The sequence below is a fragment of the Tyto alba genome, unplaced genomic scaffold (assembly GCF_018691265.1).
Source record: "Tyto alba isolate M040663 unplaced genomic scaffold, T.alba_DEE_v4.0 Super-Scaffold_41, whole genome shotgun sequence".
Lineage (NCBI taxonomy): Eukaryota > Metazoa > Chordata > Aves > Strigiformes > Tytonidae > Tyto > Tyto alba.
This window is the reverse complement of record NW_024881317.1, coordinates 22,981,805-23,008,595: the sequence shown is the minus strand read 5'-3', so window position 1 is coordinate 23,008,595 and position 26,791 is coordinate 22,981,805. Positions and strand designations below refer to the sequence as shown.

At 38.3% G+C, this 26,791-nt stretch overlaps 1 protein-coding gene across 9 annotated transcripts in view; it reads right to left on the bottom strand.

Annotated features, from left to right (window-relative positions):
- The window catches only part of MYO9A (myosin IXA), a 189,781-nt gene that overhangs the window by 107,137 nt on the left and 55,853 nt on the right, over positions 1 to 26,791 (bottom strand). For 8 of the 9 annotated variants that reach the window (XM_042803885.1, XM_042803886.1, XM_042803893.1 and 5 more), the window contains exons 3-8: positions 16,445 to 16,539; positions 12,351 to 12,413; positions 11,005 to 11,104; positions 8,102 to 8,158; positions 3,733 to 3,830; positions 937 to 1,063 (exon numbers count right to left, since the gene is read on the bottom strand). In XM_042803885.1, coding sequence (XP_042659819.1) covers positions 937 to 1,063; positions 3,733 to 3,830; positions 8,102 to 8,158; positions 11,005 to 11,104; positions 12,351 to 12,413; positions 16,445 to 16,539 — 540 coding nt within the window. The remainder of the gene's footprint in view (positions 1 to 936; positions 1,064 to 3,732; positions 3,831 to 8,101; positions 8,159 to 11,004; positions 11,105 to 12,350; positions 12,414 to 16,444; positions 16,540 to 26,791) is intronic. The other variant, XM_042803892.1, reaches the window with a different exon arrangement.

The window sequence follows — 26,791 nt, the reverse complement described above, 5'->3', positions numbered from 1 at the left end:
AAGTGAGATTGCAAGAGAGCTTCTGGCCACCTACATCCATGTGAAGAGGTGCTGAGCTCAGCACCTGAGTGTGTAAGGCAAGCTCAGTGGCTCATTCAAATGAAGAGTTTTCTCATGAACAAGTAATGCCACAGCTTCATAACCTGCTTGGGCTTACAGAGCAGCTCTCCTAAGAACTTACTTAGTGCTTTTGCACTGATTTACAGAATAAGACACGGCCCTGGGCCATCCAGGCTGAGGCCTACAAACCCTTCCCAAATAAAATTGGCACTGCGGTGACTCACAGAGGACAAAGTGCTTTCAGCAAAGGGCCTTAAACAGCAGATAGCATCAACCGGTTCACGACAGAACCAGATAAATTCGCTGATAATATGTCCACAAATAAGTACTAAAGGGAGGAGATGTACCCTTCAGCATCTCTAACACAACCTGTGTGGACGCTGGCAGGGTAACAACAGACAGCAAAACTCAGCGAGCGAGCGGAGCATCTCCTACCGCCAACACCTGAACCAGAAGAGTGGGCTGGTGGTCTCACAATCGCTCTAGTTTCTTATACAAATATTGGAACAGATTTCAGGAGCATCAGGGAATTTTGGTGAGGGAGCTGGTAGCTGGCAATCAAAGAAACTGCTGCGCTGAACGGCAGGCTTGCTTTCCACCAGGAACTGGTGGAACCTTTCCAATTTTATTCACAGAAACTGTTATTTTTCAGTCAATTAAACCTGAAGCTTGAAAAATGGGGGAAAAGACCCTACATTAAAAACCTTATTAAAAAAATCTTTGTAACTTTTCACTGGCAAACACGAACAGCCCATACGAACAATATCACAAGAGAACTTACTCTTCAGTAGAACTGGAAATTAATTCTATTATAAAGCAGAGGTAGCTCCCTCTGTAGCTCACCCAAACGTTACAGAGCAGGAAGCGAAGGCTTACCTCCAGCAGGTCTGATACGATAGGTAGTATTTCAGGGTTACAAATATCGATGGAGTCATCCCGGTAAGTCTTCTTTTTGTAACGGATGTTACCCAGATGTAGTATTGCCGACAAGAGAGAGAAAATTCTAAAGAAAATAGAGAGAATTCATTTTCACTTGGTTGTTTTTTTCTTAAAGCTAATGAAAAAGCAAACCACATCCCCAAACATCCAAGTGCTATCTTCATATTTGACTCATTTCTCTAATTTTCCATCGGAAGCAGTTTATGTCCCAAATCTCCAAATGTTTCCTCAAAAATGATGCTCAAAAGAACCATCACATTTGCCTCATGTAAAAAAATATTTTCACTTAGTCAAGTGCCAAACTTGCATTGGTCCGGCTTTCTTGAAAATTATTTAACACATCAAACCCCTGGCTGTAAAATGGAACCCCATTTTATAGGAAGAAAAGAAATCCTCGAGTAATCTAGATATCCAGATTAAATATCTATCATGCAACTACCTAAATTAGGGGGGAGACTGGACTCAGCCATGCAGGTGATTCTTCTTAGTTCCTTGGCACATGTATTTATCACCTTCTCTGATCTAATCCCAAGTAGGAAGCCTATACAAAAAAGCATTAATGCTTTTATAATATATAAGCATACTGAAACAGAGAAAAGATGATACACTTAAAGTAAATTTATCCAGCCAATTGTTATTTTTTTTAATATATTTTTTTTAATTTGGTAATTTTTAAATTATATCCTCACTCCTCGAAAAAAATAGCTCTTTGAGACTATCAAGCCATGGCTGACTTCAGCTATAAACTCTGTTCCTATTTCTACACTCTCTGGGGAGCTAAAAATGGATAAAATCAAATTTGATTCCTAGCCATGCCAACGGGTTGTCTGGACAACACACCTTCACCTCCAAGCCAGTCCTTCCGTATCTCTAACATAGGAATACTGATTCCTTATCATGGATTACAGCGATGCAATTACAAAAATTTCTCTTCTGTAACTGTTTCCACAAATGTGAAACCCCATGCTTTGCTATAAACAATCACTTATAAAAATGTAGTAATACTTAAAATGCTCTTCCTTTTTATACTCAGCTGAAGTTGGTTACTTATTCATGTTACAGTTGTACAACACCAAGCAGAATAAATTTGCTCGTATTAGTGAGGAATCGACTATATTTTTTCAAAAGCAAAATTCACTAGGAGAAATACAAGAACTTGTGTGCCAAGAGAAGTTCTTGTACAGTATATCAAAAGCGTGAATTTACTGTGACATCCAACTCCGCTCAGTCCCAACACTTTCTGATTGCTTTACTCTGCCAGTTAAACTCCCTTACTGCACACCCTAAACCATCTTCAGAAAAACCTTGTCGCTGAAACCTGATTCTTAAAAGATAAGGAAGCATGCTGACATATAACTTATTTACACTAGAGGTATGTATACTTGGGTTTAGCCATGTATGTGGAACAGATACAGAAAAAACAGTCTTAATTTCATAACTGATTAGTTACAAGTTAGGGATAAAGGATGAGCTTATGACAAAGATTCTTGGCTAGGTGAATATTTGTTGTTGGAGTAGAAGGCAGGACAATGTCACACAGTTAAGGACTTCTAACTTGACTCGGATATATGTTAAAAAGCAAGAAAAATGGCACTTAAAAGAACAGGAGATAAACCACCCACTTGCAAAAAAAAAAAAATTATTTATATGTTAGTATCTTAAATATCATTTACCCGAGGTGATGAATAGGGTTTCAAGTGCCATTAGAACAAAGCAGTAATTCTCTGTTCCCACATAAACCTCCAGGATTTCAGACAGAAAAGAACCACATTCATTAAATCATGGTTTGAACATTTGGACTCAAAAAAGCACAAGATTCCTCATTTTGTTCCAGGTACTGATGCAATTTTCAGCAATAATTGTGACATCAAAACCATACTCACTCTGAGGTCTTTTTTTTAATACATCTTTTTCTATGCCTATTACTAACCTTAGTAACATATTTGTCAAATTCATTCGAACACACTCAAGACTTTCAAGCCAACAATCAACACAAGAGGAATTATTCTGTGGTTTTGGTTGAAAACGACCCTCATATGAAGCATGTAATCCCTTGGCATCAGTGGAAAGCGGTCATGCAACCCAACTAAGAGGTCCAGTTTTTCAACCAGCACTTCCAGTGAATTAGTGAATGAAGGTCAGTTGGAAATGAATCTACAAAACTGGCAATTGCATGCAAAGAATTAGTCATGATGACTAACAATCAGTATTTCTGATCAAACCAGGCTCTGGATTCATGACATGCAGAGTAAGGCATTACTATTCATGAACGGCTGAAAAAGAATTCAAGGTGCTAACTTCCTGACAACACTCCATTTGCATAAAGAGAATCATTAACTACAGTAATGACGGGCATATTTTGTTCATATCTTTAAATGTTGTTTACTCCTTTATTGTATGAATGGTCAAGTGTCATTATTCATAAAATTGGTTAGGTTGGAAAGGACCTTTAAAGATCACCTAGTCCAACCCCCCTGCCGTGATCAGGGAGATCTTTCACTAGATCAACCTGCTCAAAGTCCCGTCCAACCTGGCCTTGAACACTTCCAATGATGGGGCATCCACCACCTCTCTGTGCAACCTTCTTCCAGTATCTCACCAACTATTCCTTCTCACCAGCCTGATATGTTATGTAGAACACAACAGCTCAAGCAAGGTGAATTATCTCACTCATTATGGAGGTTATATTAAATAACATAATCTTCCCGCTATTAATAAGGAAAATAAACTCACTGTCTACGAGTCTTGGGAAGAAACCCCACCATCTCCATGGCTAGCTGTAACCGCTCAAAGTCATGCTTCAAGTCCTCCCCTTCCACGGAAAAGCAGTCCTGTTGGGTTCAAACAAAAAGATTAACTATTGAAAGAAATTAAGATCAGAACACATCCAGATGGCCAAGTCAACACCTCATAAATATCATTTAGTGAACTCCATGCCTTTTATCAGCAAGTAGAACATTTCCAATCTGGCCGTGGGAAATGAGATCCAGGAGGCCCCACTGACATTATGGGGAATCTCATTACCCCCGGACACCCAGCCCAGTGACAGAGAGATTCACAGCACCATAGCAGATACAGCAAAAAACACACGGTAAAAGACCAGGATTAGCTCCAGTGGCAAGGCATAATTTTTCTTCTTAAATATGAGAAAGAGTACACACAATTAAAAATTTGATTTTTTAAAAAATATTTTTTAAAGCTTTGGTTTTGTTTTGTTTTGTTTTGTTTTTTAACCAAGCTGTTTAGGAGAATATGCTTCTAAAAGGACTTTATGGAAAAGCTAACCAGAGTGCAAATTTCAACACAATAATTATTTACTGTATACAAAAACATTTTCCTCTGTATTATGTTTTTATCCACTGCGGTGAGATGGTCTTTCAAAGGACACTACATCTCCATCACAAATGCCTTGGTTTGAGTAGCCTGGACCTCACAGAGGACTACGTTGGTATACCTTTTCCAAAATAGAATTTTTGGCTAATTTTTCCTGGAGATACATTCTTATTTCCTAGGCTTAACCTCTAATGCAAGAGGTGAGTCGCACCATTCTAACAGTACGGCAAGAGTTTGTCATTGTGGGATGATTAGCATAAAAAAGGATGTGAATTAACAACAAGATGAAATATGCTACACATTTACACACAATTTATTCCACATTAAATCTTGATCCATTAGGAGTTCCTGTAACTAAAGAGGAAGAATTCAGTTCTAAAATAGAATTCACATAATTTCATGTAAAATATCGGTGAATTAAATCTTGCATACGAAAGAGAAAGCTGTAATGTACTTTTCACTAACTTTATTCTAACTACCGAGAAGTTTCCTAAAAATGTGAGAATTGAGAGAATTTGAAATCCACCACATTTTATATTTTTTGAAGGCTAATGTGTCTGAACAGTTTAGTTTTTCAGACGATCACCAATCTGACAGCAGTTATCGATACTTTCAGGGAAAATCAGTAACAATCTGGATCCAACTAATATCGTCCTGCGACAATGTTTAGGGAAGATAAATGCTCCTTAAATGAGTGTACAAACTATTAATGCCAAGCTCCTTCTGCTTTGGCTCACCGTGGCTCACTCCCAGGGATTATCGATTATTTTCTCTCACTTCACAGACATATATAATACTTCTTCCCATTGCTGCCTATAGAAATTCCCAATCTCCAAATCCAAATTAGTTTATTGTGCATGACACAGTATTATCTTAAGCCTTAGAATATTTACTAATGCTTAAATAGAGACTTTCTACAAATTAACCCAGGTATGTTAATTAAAAATTATTTTAATTTAAGTCACAGTGATTATTTTAGTTTAAGTTACAGTTAATTTAAGTTGCAGTGACAATTAATTAAGCCACTGCATCCATAAAGTTTCTTTTGGTCGTTTATCTAAATCATATTTACCACATAAGCAAGTATTCACAAACTTTTGCACAAATAATTCTGAAAGTCTGTACTAAACAGGGTTACGTGAATACTACAGTGAGCATCATTAAATGGGTACCGAGTAGTCACAGGATGATAACTGCTACTTGAAAAGACACTCATACTCACTTCTAGTACATAGAATAAATCATAAATACAGAACATATCGAATTCATTTATTTTATAGTATCAGCTTTGTGTCCTACAGCAACTAACTGCACTTAAAGCCTCACAATTCTATCAGTGATATGTTCTTCATCCCACCCTGTAGCATCATTACAGCAATAGCTACTGATTATAAGGGGCAATTATTGAAATATTTATTTCAACACAGGTGACTACTCACTCACAATTGCCCTACCTCCTCGACTAACAGCTACAGAATTTCAACTGGACAAGAAAATTAAAAAAAAAAAAGAATTATCAACAGTCCTCAGGGACAACAACTTAATACTGCATGGAGAAAGTGCATTTGGAGATGTTGAACAGTAAAACCATTTAAAACCATGCGCAGCATCAATGAACATAGAATTTTAAATTTTACAAGAAAATAACACACCTGCATGTTCTTAGGAAATACTCATTAGAAAAGTGACACTTTCATCTTTTATTAATAGACAGTTGAAAATTACTCTTTTTAAGAAATGTATAAGATATATTTATATATTATCCAAAGGAACACAGATACACTGCAAAGAACCTGGAAAAGGTTTCACACCCACTAAGGTGGGACCTGGAGTCTGCAGGACAATAACATACCCACAAATTCTGCAAATAATTCTTTTGAAGATACCAAGTGGAACTTTTAGTGGTGCTCCACATTTCAGGAGACAATTTCATTTTATGGCATCATTCATCCAAAACTAAGTCACGAGTCAGCAACAAAATACCACCGATAACTCAGGAGTAGCACAATCTTCACCAAAAGCAATTTAATTAATGATTTACATAACAATTGCCAAACTCATTAATCCGCATGGAAAAGCTTTTTGCAAATTATCTACTTAAAAGCTGACGCTCTCTGCAGTGTTTCAGCTCTGCACTGTTTCCTAATGGATGATAAATGGATGATAACTATTAAAAAAAATGAGTTTCCTTGATATTAGGGCAGACAAGCATTACCAAGTCCATGCCCATAGACCAAACTCGTCATTAATATTCTGCCAGGGCAATTAGTTTCCCAGAAAAAGTGAGTCCCCTGTTTACTATCGGCACATTGAAGCAAGGCATGGATTTTCATGGAAAGTTTAAAAGTAGCATTTCTTTATAAATAGGACATCTGCAGCAGGTTGAGTCCATGGTTACAGGGAGAGGTCCAGGGTATGCTTAGGAATGAATCATCAACTGAAACAAAGTTGTGACTTACCACGAAAAGCACAGAAGATTATCCCGAGCAAAATAAAATACCAAATAAGCAGCCAAATTGTAACAGCACGCAGTTTTGCTGTGCAAAATAAAGACATGTAACAGGGTAAAAACTCCAAGCTGGCAGGGCATTACTGGCCCCTCCAGGAGAAGGTATGAAATCTGGCATTTGTTTTAGTTTTAATTCCTCCAGTAAATTGTCCTAACTTTAAGCAATAAAGGTCTTTGTAACTTACTAGTGTATTAAGGTATATAGAAAAGCATCTGCTCTTCACTCCCTGCTCCTGGAGGATGTCTAAGGATGCTGATGTATTAAGGATGCCAATGTTCAACGTTTTTAAATCTTGGGGGGGGGGGGGGGGGGGGGGGTTAGACTCCCTCTCCTTCATCCCCTCCTACAGATTTTGAAGTGAAATCTTGCTGTTAAGATGCTTATTTAGCCCGAGCGAAACCCAGCTCCTTCACAGATTACCTCTTACCCTTCCAGATGCATCTGCTAGAGTTCGGCAGCCATTAAGTACACGGCAAAATTATCAGGAACAACATGCAGCTGATCCGAAACGTGCTTCCCCGTGCAAGACAAAACCAACAGAGACCATCACGGGACACACAGACACCCAAAGCACGTCACCAACTGAAGCCACCGCCTCCAACTCAGTTGCACGGGAGCAGCCAGGAAGCAGGGAGAAGCTTCACTGTTCCCTTTTTTGGGTCGATCCATTTGGAAAGGATGATCATGTCAGCAGAACCATTTTAGGAGAAGGAATTGGTTTAGTATTCTGAAGAATATCAGGATTTGATTTCCTCACAGAAGGTTGGGAGGGGGGAATGTTTTTGAGTTTGTCTTTTTTTTTTTTTCCCCTGGAAGCTGGAGAGCAGATAGGCTGCTACAACCGTCATGAACTGATACATCTCTTGGGGCTTCAAGAGACTGATTTGCTGTTTTATCAGAAAGGAATTCATTTCAATTTTTGCACTGCTACCATATCACAATTTCTGTAAATGATCATGCATTATATCAGGAAGGAACAGAAATAATGCCTTAGTTTGCTACAAGCAGATGACCATCTCCAGCTGTTGAGGAAGCTTTCCACATGGAAGGAACCAAAAAAGGGCAAGGGAAAAAACATCTGTATTGTCATGAGCCAATACACAAGCGACACAACTGCAGGGCAGAGGAAGGGAGAGGGTAGTTAATAGGTTAAACTTCATTTGACTTCGGTTTCTGCTCAGCTCTTGGTGCACCTAACAAATTCAAGTGAGCAGCAGCCCTGCACCAGCAACACAGAAGACGTGGGTAGTTGTACTGACCGGCTCAGAGTCATAGCAATAATCATCCCAGCTCTGTCTGAGGGGTTTCTTTGTCATCTGAAAGCAAGGCAGACTGGGTTAAGTAGTGTTCAGACGGAAAATAGCTCCCACTACCTGCTCTTTAACCAGGGCAGCAACATGGACCTTCCAAGTAAAACGATTGTTGCTATTCTGCATAGTCATTCCTTAATTGTTTGTGGAATATTTTTTTTTTTTTTAGGGTAAGATTTATAATGCTTTTTCATTCATGGTGCTCTGATTTCCCCTTACAGTGTTTTCAGGACAGTGAGGACTTCTCATTCAATAAGCTCAATGGATTTTATGATCTTTTCTTTTTCTCCACAGTCGGAGAAACCTTTGGTTTACCTAGAGCTGAAGAGCTATTGATAAAAAAAACACACTGAAGAGTAGATTTTTTATTTCTACTCTCAACCTCTGCTCCAGACACATATAAATGTTGAAAAAGTGCGATTCTCCAACCATTTATAAAGCAACAACTAAAAGCTTTTTAGTAGTTTGTATCCTTTTCCAGTCAGAGATGGAGTTGAGAGAAGTCAAACCACTATCAGTGACCAGCCCCAAGAGAGAGGGACACATGGCACCAGAGCTCCTGATGAGCTCAAAATAAGGATCTAATCCTGCATATCACTAATTTCAAAATGGACAAATGTGAATAACCAGCACAGAAAATATTCAGCAAGTTGCAGGGCATGCAACTGCAGGTATACCTGTCAGTGGTATGAGATATGGAGAAAAGTCATCCAAACTCAGGGGATAGTTTAAATAAATTTGGGGTTTTTTGCTATTTTGTTTGTTTGTTTTTTGTTTTGTTTTGTTTAAATATAAAAAAACCCTCAAAGTTTATTTTTTTTTTTTTTTAACCTGGTCCCTGCATTTACGGATCAACAGAATAAGAGCACATTTTGGTGAGCTATCTGAATAGATTATTGCTCACCTGCAATGTAAAATGCACGTTTGTTTTGCATAACACAGTGTGAGCTGAGGAACTTAGGAGAATGAAAATAATGCTTGACTCAAGGACTGAGTCAATCCTTAAGGGTCCTGGTTCAATATTTTATAGCTTTTCAATTTTAATATTTAATTTTTAGTTAAATACCGGTTAATTTCTGAGCTTGTTCCTTTTCCTTTTAAAAAAGTGAGGACTTCTCTAGGATATATTTAAGAAGCTACTGCAAATGCTCAAGAGTCATTTTATAATTTTCCCCTTTTATGTTCCCAAAGCTTCTTTTCCGATTCTTCCACTCACTCTTTTTCCTTTTTCTCCCTTATTTTCCTTTTCCCCCACTTTGCCTATAGGGCACAGGAAAGCTATTAGTGCACTGTCAGAAAGCCTTGATATGAAATGATGCCCTGAACACATCTGAAGGAGCCATTTTTTCCCACAGTTGTCAGTGTTAAATGGTCTCTCTAATACTAACCCTAATTAATAAAAATGTTAAAAATAATATAATAAAATCCCTAAAAATTCAGACAAGTCCAGATTCTGCTTCCCTGATCTACTGGTCTAACCTCAGCATCCTTCTCCAGCCTACTTGCCCACAGCATCTTAACTTAGATTAAAATAAATGTTTCAACATAAATTATCACGCTCCTACTGGTTCTATGCACTACATGGCATGAGATTTATAATTTTACTTTAAATATTAACACCTTTAAACAGCTATTTAAAAAAAAAAAAAATACGACTGCAATTAAAAGCAATGTTTTCAACTAACATAAAGCTACCGGATTGCCCAACAAAACCTGTGAATCTGACAAAACATTCAATCCAAATGGTCTTGGCACTTTCCCGCTGCAAAACGACAGCGCAGATGCTCATGAAGATCACACCATGTTCTCCAACTAATGCCTGAGGCACAAAGACAGCGAGCAAAAAGCCTTCAGCTTAGTATGTTACTCATTTGTGCAAATTTCCTGATCCTGATAAGAGTGGGTGGGAGTTGTTAATATTACAATAGATTTTTGGCTTTGATAGCCCACTTTAAAAAGACCTTTAAAAAGCCCCGGATAATTGAGACTTATTCTGGAGTTAAATAATATTTCTAGAAAGACTGAGGGCTATTTGGGTTTCACTGTGTGTACATGTTTCTCTCTAGCTTATGAGTTCAATTACTCTTTATTGCTAATCATGTTTCAGATCCAAGAAATTGTAATTAGTTAAAACCCACATATAACTTAACTACTCTTCCACATACTCCTATTCCTTTTTTCCTTTTTTTCTCTTTTTTTTTTTTTTTTTTTTTTTTTTTTTTAAGCAAAAAGTACTGAAGTCCCTATTCACAAGCATCAGTGGACGACTGCATCTTAAATACCTGAAGTAAATTAGATTTTCCAAAGTATGAGTATATTTGGTCATTGGTAATGCCTCACTCATTTTTAATTCCCACATTTTCAATGGTTGCTGTGTTTTTATTTATATTAAAATGATTACATTGTTAAATACAAAAAATCATGCTAAGAGCCAGCCGTGAAGCTACAGAGTTAGGACTACCTCATGCAAGATGTTATATCCTGAAGAGGTACTAGTATCACACGTTTTCCCCTTTTCTTCTACTCAGCAGACAAAAGTTAATGAGTAAATGACATTCACACAGATAACAGGTAAATTATTACTGTTTCTCCCTTCACCAATTAAAAGCACAAATTATTTAACATATCTCAGGAAGGGGACAAAATGGAACACACAGATTTTTTTATTTTTTTTTTCCATACTAGCAGGTTGTTTAGATTCCCAATGAAGAATTATTTCCAATGATGGAAGGCTGCCTATAGAGCACTAAGACAACCCATTTTTACTATTCCACACATTTTCTTTATTAGCATTAAATATCAGCAGTAGAAAAGGCAAGACAGTGCATTGTATATCTGTATAGTATTCCCACCTGGTTGAGGTAATGATATTCCTCAGGCTGCTTCAGATGAAATGCTGATCTCTCTTCCTCGCTCGCTCCTGCCAGGAGGTAATAAAATACATGGTAGTTCCTGGTGACAAGTAAAAAAAAAAAAAAAAAGTTGTTAGACTTCAAAATAAACAGCATCATTAAGCAGAGAAGCACATGTAAACCTCATAACCTGATTTTCCAGTTTCCAAACTCAGACCTGAACACTCATACCCACTTTGCAGTGATTTGAAAGATTAAATTTAGTAATGGAGAATGAGATCCCTCTTTTCCATCCAAGGACATCCACTGCCCTAGAATATACTTAAGGAATTCCTAGCCAACATCATCACATTTTCCTTCAGAAACGTGTGCAATGCCTACGTATTTATTAGATTCAAAACAACATATTCCCGTGCAATGCAGAACTTATTGTTATTTTTAATACCTTATTATCATTTAGGTAATGATTTTGCAGTTGCAGTTCTGTAAGACAGAATGGTAAAATCTCCAATTTTTATGGCTACTCAAATTTTCAAAATACCTGAATATTACTGATACTAAAACTACCCCAAGTGACACTCATCTGTTTTGTTTCAAGACAGCTCTAACATGGATTAACACTAGGAGCGTAGCAATATTTCTAAAATTAAAACTTTGCTTTTATGTTGTATGTTTTCCAGGAGGAACAAAGTTTAATCAGCTTGTAACACCCAAGAGTACGTTTGTCAAGGCTATTTAACTTTGGGATAAGCCCATGAGCATTTGAGAAAACTTCTCACATAATGTGTGTCTCAAAAGGGAGACACAGACAGAAGTGTCAAGAGTTGAAAGATAACTAGAAGCAGCAAATTTATATTAAATCAGAGTAATTACTGAGAAAGGAGTAAGTAACAAATAATATGTTGCAATTAGGAAAGAACAATTCACTTAAATTTGTTGTCTATATAAGTTTAGCTTTTTCTAGAGGCCCTTCTGATGGCTTCAGCGTGCTAAGAACTGCAAAACAGAACTAAAATACCACCTTTCCCCCACCCCAAATTAGATATTAAACAGCTTACAAATTGCACAAGAAAATAAATGGTATGTAATAATCCATATAACGTGAATCAAAAAGACAAAGTCAAGGACTGTTAATAAAGCAATGGAGTTTATTTTCCCTGGGTAGCACATTCCTCTCTAAGCAGCAAAATACAAAATGCATCATTCATCTTTGAAGCACGGGGTTAGAAGCGTGAAAATCCCGATCCCCCCGTGCCAGCTCAAACAGGGTTTGAAGCTATCTGTGCCACACCATCGGCACATAGAGAAGTCAAAACTAACTCTGTAAGCAGATTACAGGCACCCACCGCTCATTGTGCTCCTGATAGACTAGTCTCGATTTCTCCAGGAGGTACTTTTCAACATAAGCTCTGGAAGGAAAAAAATGAAAGGGTTATTCATTGACCCAATATTCAACTTAAACGGACACAGCTTTACCAGGACTTTTCAGTCTTAGTACGCACAAAAAAAGTTTCAGCCTTGTTTCACTTAGTTATATAAATTTCTTCCTAGGCAGAACAAGCCCAATATTATGTTTGGCTTTTGAGGTTTTTTTGGTTTGATACAGAGCCAACACTAACTTGGATATGAAAAACACTATCTCAGATGCGTTAGCCTATGGGCAGGGAGTGCAGGGGGAAATTTTGACAGCAATGAAGAATCTCAGATACCTATTTAATCCAAAGCCAGAAAAATAAAATTGCTTACAGACCAAGATTTGTGCACACGAGAAATATATCTGGGTGCAAATGTCTGCAAGATCAGATTTAGCTGCAGATTCAGTCCCCAAATTCCCTCTTCCAGAAAAGCCACTTCTCAACAAAAACTCGGGTTATTAACTTGTGGCTACAGTCAAAAAATAAACAATTGCAAAAGCTCCTTATTGGAGTTTACATTTTATCCTAAGTGCCTCCATAATAAACATGTTTAATTTACATATTAAATACTTTTTACAAGCTTATAGAGCTAAAACAAGCTTCAACAGGTTTTTTCTTCCAAACAATACTGACCAGTAATGATAGGGATTTAGAAACCGGGGTTATAATTAGGAGTTTTGATGATGTAGCTGTGCTTTTCCAGCTACAGGCGCCCTGTGACGTGGCACCGACATTAGCAGCCACGTATGAATCAGGAAATCCAATGAACCTTGGGCACAGGAGGACAAGGAGGTGCCTCTACGCTCACTCCTCCACCATGGTCTCCAGATGGGGAAGACAGACCTATTTATTACTTGCATCTCAGTAATTCTCCCCTCTTTTCACTAAAAAATAAAATAAATCATTTAGACGTGCTGCAGAGGTTTTGTGACAACTCTTAGGAGAGGCTGCTGGAAATGGTATATCCAACCCCCAGTGGGATGATCTGGCTGGATACGAGGAGCAAAGACAGACAGACAGCAAAGCAGTAATTATTCCTCTGTACGATGTGCACCAAATAGGTTTATTCTTGTTTATTCCCTGCGAGGAAGCTGAGAATAGTCTATGGATATTCCCCACTGACAGGTTTTTTTTCTGTATCCCATCCCCTTTCTAAACCCAAAACTAATTTTTCCTTTCCGAGCCATGCCGTAAATGCACTGCAGGCTCAGTGAACAGATGAGAGGAAAAGGTATCAGAGTGTCTCAGATCCCACTCCCACCTCCGGGCAGTAGCTCAGCACGCTGGTGTATGACAGCCTGGATTAACGTCCACCACCCTTGACGTCGCACCCCTTTCCCTGTGATTTCTGCTCTTATTGTGAATACCCCTCCCACCCTCCATCCCCTTAAAATAAAATAAAATAAAACAAAATAAAATAAAATAAAATAAAATAATCACTCTCATTCAACAGTTTAGGTTGGAAAAGTGTTCTAGAGGTCATCTGACCTAAACCACTATCTGAATCAGGGCATTTTTTTTTTTTTTTAATTGCTTTGTAGATGCAACTAAAATGCCGTTTTGGTAAAATACACCTTGGTTGGAGCAAAGTTCATAATGAAAACATGTCCCAAGAAGAACACATATCCCCTCTTGTAATAGGATAGTGAAAAGGAAAACCAATTTAAGTATAAAAAAAGTAGATATCTCCAAATGTTTTCTTTTTATCTACTGTTGTCAATTATGTCAAATCTACCTTTAAGAGTAAAGAAAAAGAGTTCTAAGAGTAGGATTTCATGCAAAATATTCATTTAAGCATCCTACAGAGTCTGTACTTAGCATACCAGGTAACATCAGCTGAAATCTGAGACTGAATTTCATATACAAACACCAACATGCAAAACACCCAAGCACAGCATGTTTGAAAGCGCCAGCCCATGGCACTGAGATACAGCCTCATGCCATTGCACAGATCCACCATTATACCAGTGCACTGTTGCTTTTAATTAAAATGTCTCCTATCTGGCTCTCCTGCAATTTTATGGAGCATGTCAGATGTTGAGGCTTTTGATCATCTTATGAGGACTGAACAGGTTGCAAAGACCTTCCTCCAGAACTCGCTTATCATCGAACAGGACATAATAAATTCATAAAGCCTTATGGGAACGCACTTAACTGTAGCCATTGCTCATGATCCATCAATTTTAAAGACATCTTCAAAGGCTTCATTTCATGGGGCGGGGTTGGCTGCTACTAAACCTCTTGGCTATTACATCTCTTACGTTTAAATAAGCTTCAACTTTTGGGTCACTACATTCATACGGTTTGTAAGCAAATATCCAACTGGTATTTTCAGCCTCTGAACAGAGCAAAATTCTGATTCAGGGATGTGAGTTACAGTTACATTAAGAAAGCAAATAGTATGTAGAATATAGGATGATAATTGACTTGGGTTGTGCTTGAAATCTATTCAAAGTTTTCAGAAAAATAAAAATATTTGATCTTCCTTGTAAGACTGTGGAAAAAAATTGTGGTCTTATATGCCAGGAACAGTTCACAGGGTTTTTAAAAATGTCTCTTTATTGTCACTGGGGCAGCACTGCAAGCTTATAGCAAAACACAGTCACATCAGTGTGCAACCAAAGACCAAGAAAGTGTATTTCCTTAAAGAGAGAAAATCCCTCTTATTTTATGAACTATAGTATATGAATACAATGCTACTTGCACCTATCTGCAAAATATAAATAGAGGCCACTTCCACAGAGCTGACATAGCACGCCAAGATAATACATCGTTAAGGCATTTGTTGGATTCTTGTTGCACTGTATTTCAGTAGGTATTAAAAAAAATTGAGGCTTATCCTTTTAAGAGAACTGTTCACCAGAATTAAAGGGGAGAAAAAAAAAAAAAAAAGAAAAGAAAAAGAACATCAGATTTGACGTAGGATGAAAAAACAGCAGGAAGGTACACAGAGTACCCAAGCTCATTTGAAAAATTAATGGAAGCTATTTGTGTGATACTGTTCTGCTGGAAAATAAGAAAGAAAAAATTTTAAAAGCAATTCACTAAAATAACAACAAAGTCCCAGCAAGAGATCTCTTAGCTAGCTGCAGAAGTTATACAACCCCTGGAATGCCACTTCTACTCTTAGTTTTTCCAACTGAGTTAATTAACCTGGACAAAAAGCAGAGTTAAGGAAGCGCTGCTCATTTAGAGCTAGCTTGAGTTACTTTGTGATGACCTGATACTGTGAAGCCAAAGAGAAAACCAGTCTTGGGTAAGCCCACCCAGAAGGTTTCATCCATAGGCTTCCCACCATGCAGCACTTCTGCTGCAGCCCTCCCCAGGAGCAGGAAGGTTTGAGTCCCAGCTGTATGTCCCACGACCTTTGGGTAACAGAAGAGATGTTGAAATAAACTGTGGAGAACCACGATGGAGACAAGCATCTCCTTGCAACGGCCCACAGAAAAAAAAAAAAGAGGCCCTAACTGGTCAAGGGCTGGGTTAAAGAGAGACTTCAGGGTAGAGTGAGAAGCATATGGGGAATTAGCGATCAAGAAGGGTCTGGCTCCACCGCATCTGTAACATCCATCATCAGGCAGCTGGAGGTTAAATCCCACCTTGGCTTTCTCTTCCTAAGACGGAGAAAGCCAGCTCCCTCAGCCTCTATTTCCTATCATATGCTCCAGCCCCCTAACCCATCCTAGCTAAAATGTTCCCCCTAACTGCCTTAACTGCTATCTTAAGAAGAAAAGTTCCATTTCAGCTTAATGATAAAGTTGACATCATGACTAGGGACAGCTCAACTGGCTCGAAGCCAGCTCGGGTGTATCCATGTTTCAATGTGCAGCTCAGATATGCCAAAATTTTCACACTAATAGATTTCAATATGCTAAAAAATCATATTTTTTCCCGCCTCTCCATTTTGGGTAACATACTGGCCAAAAAAATTAACCTTCTTTTTCACATACCCCCTACAACAGCCTATTTAGGCTCATCATTCAGGTAAGAGTACATACAGCATCGTCAACCCAACTCCCACTTACCCTCGAACGGTGCCTGTCTCCTGATAATTCACTTGAATAAATTTGCCAAAGCGACTTGAGTTGTTGTTATGTGCCGTTTTTGCATTTCCAAAAGCCTGTGAAAAAGAGAGATATGCCATGATTGCATTTGAAAAGCCACCGCCCTGACCTTATTTATATGCACATCACTAACAACTGAACTTTGGGGATTTTGCTATCACTGTGTAATTAATAAAAAGCATATGGTGAAAGTTAGTTGAATGGTCTACAAAATAATATGATGAGCTTCTGGGGACCATATTCATTTTCAATTCGGTATTCATGAAAGGCATATAAACACTGTTTTAAAATAAAGTGCTAGCTGTACAAGACAGATTTAATATTTGAAGTTATTATAGTCTACATTAAGGCTGTGCTTTATTCATTTAAATAAATATAAAAGTACACTGCTCCAACAAGACTCTAAATTTTAATGAGCTAGAGGAAGCTGCTTTTTAATTATATATGGAATTAGAGGAAAAAAAAAATGCTTTGAAGGCTACTCAGATGTTAGACAATATCATATATGTTACCAGCATAACCCAGAGTATTTTCAGCATTTCAGACATTGTTCTTTCGATTTGCTGCTGTTGTTTTTCCAAAATCAAAATGCCTTTAGATCTTTATTATGCAAAGCTTTTATTAAAACCTTGCCTTACCGAGGCACCTAATACAGAGAGTCATTTATTGTCATTTAAAAGAAATGTCTGTACAGAAGGGTTATTGGAAACCTGTACGAACTGTAGCTCAGCTTCACGGAAAACTAGTATTTTCAATTGTGCCTAAATCACTTTAATAATAATCTGGCTCACAGTGACAGAATCCATCAAGTTGCCAGGTCCAATTAATGTTTCATTTATTAAACCAGTTTTGATAATCATTCACCTTTTCTTTTAAGCCAAACTTATTTAAGGCAATTATATACAAGATAATTTCTGTGTTGTTTGTGTATGGACACTGAATCACAATTACAAATACGTTTTGTGCTGAGGCTTAATATCAGAGCTCAGCTCAGAGCTCCCAATAGATTTATTCCCTACTCAGCTCTTTATTAGAAAAGATTAAAAGGGCTTTACATCTATAATCTGAAGCTTTTCAAATGACCTTCTCAGATTTAACTTTGCAACTGCCAGCAAAAAAGAAGGGCCAAATTAAATGAAACCTTGGTGCAAAGGCATTTGACACTTTCAGTACCTGTGTGATGTATGATCTCATGTCTACTTTTCTCTTCCCAGGCAGATTTATTTAGCAATCTGGTTGGATTTAATGATTTAAGAACCGAAGGAGTTTGCTAACAGAATAACGACATGATTTTTCCCCCCCTATTTGAATACAGGGGTTTGTTTAAACTCAAGCTGTTGCATATGGATTTGCTTTAGTTGACTAAAACAAGTTGTGGGATAGCCGAAACCTGCAGAGCAGGCAAATTATACTTGAGAGATTATTTCAGACACACAGCTAAGGAACGCTCCCCTACAGAGGTTTCACATCTTCTCAGGCTGCTCACACTTGTTTTCTGCTTATTCCCCCCCTCAAATCCTCCCCGCACCCAGCATCCCTTCTCTACCCCACCCTTCAAAGAGTGTGGAAGATGCCCACACCTGCAGGTGAGCACTGAAGCCTCCAAAACTCTTCTGGCAACAAAAATCCAGGCATCCTCCCCCCAAACCAGGCACTTTGGCACTAACAGGCAGGGTGCTATTTAACATTTCCAAAGGATTTACCTGTCCTCTCCTCCAGGTATTTCAGCGAGCAGGGACACAGCAAGGAGCTTATAGGCAGAGTATGTTGATTTTCGACACAAGCTAGTGCATTGCCATACATTTAGGTATTAGTTTTAAATTATATTAACTATATTATGAACATTTCCCTGCAATAGGATGGACAGTAATCTAAGACATCATGTGAAGGCAGTAAGATAAATTTTCTATACAGCTAATTAATGTTGCTCACTTGAGAACAAATGATCCAGCAGCAATATGAACTTGAACAGGCCGAATGGAAGACAGCCCTGTTTTAATCACCTTTTCATATAATTTAATAAAGAAATTAAGAAAAAAAAAAAAAAAAACAAACAAGACAATAATAAAGGATTTTGTGGTTCGGTTCCCTGTGCTTATACCTTTCATGGAGAGAAATAAGATCTATGTATTAGGATTTCTTTGGGAAGAGGCTTATCTAGAAATCAATCTTTTATATTCTGTAACAAGAAACATTTAAGAGTCAGGAGAAAACATCTTAAATATAAGAGTGAAGAACTGCGAGAGTCCTCTTTTTTTATGAGCTTTCTTCTGGATTAACATGCCAGACCACATTATATTTTATAACCCAAACGCCTACAGAAATCATAACCCATAATATACCTCTTTCATGCATTTTTCTTTATTGCTGATGTAAATGAGAAAGCTCTTTGGATCAAGTCTTGTTAAAACTTAAAGCTGACTCTATGGTAAAGGCACGCTGCTGAAGGGCCAACAAGTAGCTAAAGAAATGCCTGATGTTTAGCTTGAGACAACTTAATACATTTTTGTTTGGTTTACTCACTGTGTTTCTTTAACAGAACTATTGGGCCACAAAAAAATTTTTTAAAAAGTGCTATTAATTCAATTTATGCATGCCTAATCTATATATACTTGAACAGGACACCATGTCCTGCTGCAACCAGGGCATAATATAATAGCTCAGCCTTGGAAAACACAAAATGAGTTATCCCTAAAACAAATTATCTTCTGTTCATATTATTTCCCTTTACTGACTCATTGATTCAAAGCCGCTGAGCAGCTCAACGGACAAAACTCTGTAACAGCATTCCTAAAATTCTCGGGGAGACCAAAGCTTTTACTGGCCAGGGCTCAACATTTTGAAGGAAACAAAATTCAATACGTTCCTCTGTAGGAGCCGAGCATCCCTCTGGACCCGGCGCTGGTGATTCAACGGTTTAGAGAAGGCAGAGAAACGAGCAGCTCCATTCCTCCTGCCTCCTACAACCCTCCTGCACAAAGAGATGCTTATCATGGACTGCAGGAATAAAAAAAAATTAATAATTAACAGTTTTGTGGCTAAATACTTCACGTTCCTCCTTGCCTGATCCCAAAGGCTCGAGGTCTCTTCATTTTGGATTGAATATTAATGCAGTCAGGATTAATTACAGATTACAGCCAGAATAAGGATTATTTTAATGTCTTTCATGAAATAAGGTTATTTTCCAAACCCCTGCATCTAGGAAAACACCACAGTGAGTTGGTTCTCATATGACAATGGCAATAAGACGCTGTTATACAGATAATCCTAACTGAATGCCATTCCCATATAGAAGAACAGTGATATTCCCCTATAGAATAACAGTGTCTGTCGTGAAAGCACTAGTGGAAATACATGCCTTTGCTGGTATATTTAAGGTCCCCAGCCCCACCCTTCTCCAAGGAGCCTATAGGACTCACCCTTAGAGGGAAAAATAAATACATCATTTTATCTTTGCTATATAGAAAGAGAAGTGTATTAATAGACAAGAGTTTTTAAATGGTTTCCCATCTACTTGATATGTAAATTTAATTTTTTAGTAAGCCATACCATGAATATATCAGAAGAAAAGCAAGCCAACTGCTTAAATCTCAATATGGGCTAGGCCATCATGGAATAGTTATATTAATAGTTATATTCCATTGTGAGGCATTGAAGGGACTGGGAGCAAGATTTAGTCATGCTCATTTATGATAGGGACAAGAATTAGTTTAATATCAGACAAGAGACTGCTGGAAGACACATATTGCCTGGCCTAGTGTGGATTTTGGAATTCATGAATCAAATGTATTCATAAAGTATGAATGACTTGTAACTGTATAAGCAGGATGGAAACTCAAAGTGTCAGCCAGCAATATAGCAGTCAAGGAAATAAAATACTCGTCTGAACTTATCGAAGTAAAGAGAATATTTGGGAATTAAAATCCTGGCATATATAGGTGCTGGTAAAGGACAAGAGATGTGTAGAATCCATGATGCCCAAAGAGCCCAAGTCTTAACTGCACTAAAGAAGACAGCATAGGAAAAGTCTATTTACCATGAAATAACACCAACACAAGGCCAGGGCCAGAGTTAGATGGACACGACAATGTAACAGCAAGGATTCAATGCACGTCAGAATTGTGTTTGCTTGCTTTATCTACAGTTTCTTAGAGAAGCCCAGCAGATGCTTCCAGAAAGAGGAATTTATTTCCAAATTTGAATGCTATTTTACCCAATACCTTCTACATTATGTTTGGAAAAAAAAAAAAAAAATCACTAATATCTTTATTCCAAAAGAAAAAAAAAAAAAAGACACCGGAAAAAAACCAGCATATTGAAATTTTGTAATTTTAATGTCTTTTTTATGTGACCAGGGCATTCACTGGCTCTTTAAGTTATTCTCTGCAGTTACAAATTCCTTTCTGCATCTTGAAACATAAACAGCTGCATAACAAAGATCAGTTTTGCTTGTTTTCATTCATCCTGCAACCAAGCTACCAGCACTACTCTTCTCCTGTTCTATTGCTTTTTAACAGAAATATATTGTATTTTGGACAGCACATAAAATACATCTAGACTACTTAAGTTAGAGCCTTGCTAAATCCTCTTTCATTATTGCTTCTGCACTGGGAAATACTGCTTTTAAATCTGCAGCTCACCACCTGATAAAACCTATCAACCTGAATTGCACTGCTAAAACTCTACCGCTTTGACATATCTCCCCTGACTTTCAGTTTCCATAAGGAGCCCTAAAGGCCACCTCTATGCAGCAGAGACCACAACATCTAAACGAGCACCAAAGCCAGAAAGTATGAGCTACAACTTGCATTCTTACAAAGTAAAAAAGCATTTATATGAATTCTTCAAGGCGTGGCCAAGTAATAATACTGAATATCTAGTTTACAGCAATTAAATACAAGTTCAAGTGCTGACACCTCATTCTTTAATTCTCTTGGTTGTGGCTAGATGTTCCATGCTGCCTAATAAAACCATCGATGCTTTTATGGTAAAAGGCAAAAGCCACTAAGTATTTATAGTGTTCCTGTTGCAATGCTTGAGCAGAGTTCTCACCGAGAATGACCTGCAACCCTGAATTGCCAAACACTGACCTTTAAAATCTTTAAAGATTTCTCTCTCATTATTATTTTCTTCAAGGGGCCACTGGAGAACATTGCAGAGCCAAAACCCAATTTTCTATCACAAAGGTGACAAAGCAGTTTAAACACAAGGTCATATAATGACAAAATACTTAATTTTTTTTTTTCTTTTTACAAATTGGTAACCTTCTTCTCCAACATTTTAGAGAAAGTTTATCCTGGCTCTTGACATGAATGCAAGACTTTGAAAGGCAAGCAGGAGTTTGAAAAGTCTACATATGAGCATATATATTTAAAATATCGAAGTCTCTCATGCATATCAGGATTTACATGCAACTTAGACCAATTCACAACACATTTTAAAGCATTCCTCCTCAAGGCACCTCCCCATTTAGTTGATAAACCCCACAGCATCTTCTGGTTGACAACACCTACAGCACACCGAAGGTTGCATAAGATAAAACAACTCAGTATTTTTTTAAAAAAAAAAAGCATTTGCGAAGTTCCAGCTACTGTTGTACCACAAGAAAAAATAATAATAATTAAAAAAATAATAATAAAATAATCCTAGGTCTATGTTTGCCTTCTTTGCAATACAAGTATGCTGCAGGTAAAAGAAATTTAAAGCACCCAAGCCTCTGCAAGCCCTGCCACAGTGAGCTACTTAAAGGTCTTGGTCATTTGACCCATGGTGAGAATCCACCTCCTCATCAAGCCAAGAAACAGCAGCTGCTCTAGGGGAAGGCCCTGAGCCCACCTGACCTGCTCTGAGCACAGATGGACCAGATGTCCTCTGTAGATCCCTGCCAACTTCAACTCTTCTTCAGTTTTCAAGTATCTAGCCATTTTCCTCACTATTCTGGTGGAGAGAGAGCAGGGACATGAAATCATGTCTCAAGACATTGCCCTGAACAAAATCCAAACCTATACTAGTCCTTGATAGCAAACCACAGCAGAACATCTCTTCATGGTGGTTGCTTTCATGTAGTGTCTCCTATTAGCGTGTTTTTTTGCTTACAAGCTTCTCAAAACCATATAGTTTTCTATTTCTTCCCATCAAATTAGTGCTGCAATTTTTGAAGCTAGCATAGCAACCAAATGATGCAACCCTGTCCTATACTTGCTTTTCATTCCCCATCAAAGAACCTTTCAAATACATGACCTGCAAATACTTCAGATGGGGCAAGTCCAAAGGTTAAAGACACCTGGGAAGTGCTGACGAGACCCTTCCTCTCCCTCCTATCCATATGCACCATATGGAGAACCATATGGTCCTCCTGTCCATATGGACAGGTTTGAAAAGACTGCCCGAAGGTCCAAAACCATATTTAAGGGGTCTCCACACTCCAAACCAATGTACCATTTGTTGCATTTATGAAGGTCAAAACACTCTTCAGCCCACTGTCAATGACAGCACACCTTTCACTACACAGAATTAAACTCAGCAGTATTCTTTCAATATAAGGCACATCAAGTACTTTGTTTCATAATTACTGACAGGCAGCCAGCTGAGTTGTACCATATTAACAGACATACCTTCTTGTAGTTTAACTTATGTATAAAATACAGGCTATGAAACATCTTTTTTGTTGTTGTTGTTATAGATAAGTTTATGCCAACTAAAAATGTCTTATCAGTTGCACAAAATCTACCTGGCCACAGCAAAACTGCGACTATTCAAGGGCAGCAATTCCCCCCTCTGCTGAATCAAGTCGCCATCCTGGGACAGAGCAATTAACCAAAAAATCTTTTGCAGCAATTAGGCTTAAAATACAGGGTCAGTTAAGACAGCATGTCTTTGTGCACTTAAGAGTTCAACCACCAAATTCAAATATGGAAGAAAATTACTTTTAATGGGAGAGCACTGATTTGGAGAAGGCTTTGGGGTCAATTTAATTCAATAAAAGAAGCGCTCGTGTCTGTAATGGAAATACCAAAAGCACCATTAACCACACTTAGAGTAAGGTACCCTAGATATAGTACTGTAAAAGTCAGTACGACACACACTTGTTTGGGAGATTTAAAGCTCTGCTGATGCAGATGTTCTATGGGCTATGTAAGAAATAGGATTTAGCATCTGCATTCCTGGCAAACACTTCAACATTGGCTGAATATTCCTCCTTTTCCCATACTTAAGCACAGGATCAGCCCATTTCAGCTTCTTCCTTTTAAGCAATGCTCCGGAAAAAAAGGAATTACCATGTAACCACGATGTAACAAAATAAAACCCCAAAACCAAACTAAAGCATCCTACTTAAGTCCTCTTCCCGAACAGGGACAGTTTTCCTATGCAAGTGCTGTAACAGGAATAAAAAAACTCAGCTAAATTGGCAGACAGTAGTCAGCAAACACCAGTACGGATGGATCCTGGAGTCAGAGGCTGCCAAATCCATAAGGTCTGGCTCACGTCCCTGATTCTCTGCTCATACATTATATATATATATATATATATATTTTTTTTTTTTTTTTTACACATAGGGTGGATGGCCCTGGGAAGAATAGCCAAACGTACATGTTTTCCAGCAAACTTGCACACATCAGCCAACAAACGTTTTGGTGGAAAAAAATCTTCAGCCTGGGTTCAGCTTCGGATTTACAGAACTATCCCAAAATGAAGTTGGGAAGCTCAATGTTATTACAGTGGTCTCTCCAACCCAGAGGATGCTTAAAACTCCCAACAGTTATGTTCTACAGCCAAAGAACAAACTTTACTACATCAGATACAGACAGCAAGTGCCTGACACGATCAAGCAAAATCTCCTTAATTGGTGCTACAAATTATTTTTTTCATACCAATAGAGATATAAAAAAATCACAGAGCAATAAAATGACCAGTTGAAAACAAATCATGGCTTATGGAGAAGACTTTATGCTCCCCCAGTAGGCAATACAAGTACCATAAACGAGTACTAGAGCAGAAACAACACAGCACTAATAAAATATTGACAGATTAAAAAGCCTTTAATATATATTTAAAGTGACTATCAAATAGGTTATATTATATATTACAACATAAAATCATACCACAATTTCCTCACCTTGCATAATCTCTTTTTGTAGAGCCGGATTAAGTACAGCAATACATCACAAACACCTGATACTGCAATTAAAACTTCCCTTTAATTGATAGAAATAACCCTGCAGTGTGTCAGGACTGCAGCTGATTTCCTTTACTTTACATAAAGACTTATTGCAAATAATATAACCCTTGGGCTGAGCAGATGACAACATACACAGCACCAGGATTGCCCCTTTTCTCAAGGTCAAGGCTTGAGAAAAAGCTGTTGACCACTCGTGTCTCACCTGCTGTGAAGCCTCTGTTAAAGAAAATACGCCTTCTCCACTCCCCAAACCAGACAAACATCCACATGTTTCAGTGCTCTGCAGAAGACAGGGGCAAATTGCTGCCTCCAAAGTATCTCCACAACTTTTTAGTGCATCAGGCTTTTCAGATAGCTGGAGAAAGGTAGTCCTCACCCATGGCTTCACGTGCGTCCCAAAGTAGTATGGCTTGGGTCTTTTTGGCCAAAAGCATGTCGTCTTGGAAATATTGATGTTTCAAATGATACAACACACAACATCCCAAACCAAGCGCTATTTTTTTAAGACATAATTTCATTACGCAAAAACATCCATGCAGGAGACTACGTTCCCTTAGGACGATGTTGTAGGACAACATGTTTCGCCATACGCAATCTCTGTCATGGCTTTCTGACAGCTCTAGTAGCACTCGGAAGCGCTTGCTGAAGCTGTGACTCACTTATTTGAAGAGCTGGTGATGACAGGTTGGTATTGCTGAAGGCTCACCCAAGCCCAGGCAGCAGCTCTTGCTGCAACACCGCTTGCTTCGGGTGGTGGAGCTGTCAACCTTCAGCCCAAGGGCAGGTCTGGAAACAAGCCATTAAAGTTTGGGGAGGTCTTCCTGAACAAGAGCATCTCCAACACAACGCCAGCCTCAGCTGGAGCCAAGAGCCACTGCCTCGCATAGAAATAAAACGTCGCCCATCGGCAAGAGTCTCGTCCCCTGGAGAGGCATCGGCAAGAGGCTCATCCCTTGGGCACCCACCTCCACCAGCTTCCATCCCCCATCAGCCTCTAACTTAGGAAGAGGGATCTGGTCTGGTGTGCAACCCTTGGACACCCTCCAGCCCCTGGAGGAGGCCTCTCAAAGTCCCTTCAAAACCTTATTTTTTTTTTTTCCCTTTTTTTGAATATAATAATTCTATGTGGGGCCGTAAATGTTTAGAAATGAAGTTTCAACTTCCCACTGCATACTTGGATAGCCCAACAGACATTAAAAAAATTGACGCATTCACTGCTCTGGACTCGGTACAAGTTTTCCTGCAGTTTGTCACCAAAATCAATGCCACAAACCGAAAGGCAGGAGAAAGTGTCCCTACCATAACGCCTCCCATCTGGAACCTCTTAGCAGAGGCACAGAGCCCTCATGTATATTTTACACACATATTTTTTCCTGCTTTTCCCAAGAGAAATATGTGTAATGAAGAAAAACAAAAACACGTTAGCAGCAACAAAAACATACCACTGTAATATGAGACCCAGCTTGGCTTCTGCCTGTGTTATCCTTCCTCTTAGACCTCAGCTACTTTCTGCTAGTTACAGACAAAAAATAATACACACCCTCCCCTCAAAAAAAAAAAAAAAATCAGAGATCTGCCATTAAATAACACAATAAAAACCACATTTGTTTTCTGCCATGTAAAATATCACACGAGTAAAGACAAGGTTAAACGTGAATATACATGTCTCCAGCCCTTCCCTGCTTTTCTGCAGGATTATATAAATAATCCACAGCTCTTCTTGATGCAATTCCAAAATTTCAAGCGCTACTAAGCTGCAGCATCAAATTTCCGTGTATTGTACACAGTTAAGTTTACTCCCTTACACCCCAGCAGCTCGGCAGGGCTGATGCTTTTCAGCACTTGCAACGTTTCAGTAGCCATAAGCAGTCTGATCAATCCATAAAAATGTCTTTCCCCTTTTTAGGGGAAAATGGGATCTTCAAAATGCTTATTACTAAGTATTGGGGATGGACCACAACACCTGCAGGAGCCAGACCAATGCACTGAAAAAAACAGTTACCTCATTGGACCAATGTGTAACATTGAAAAAAAAATTATCTCATCAGTGACTCGAATATTTGATAAGTGCCAAGAACAACAACGGCTAGCACTGATTATTTTTAGGGAGCAAGAGAGAAGTCTCAAAA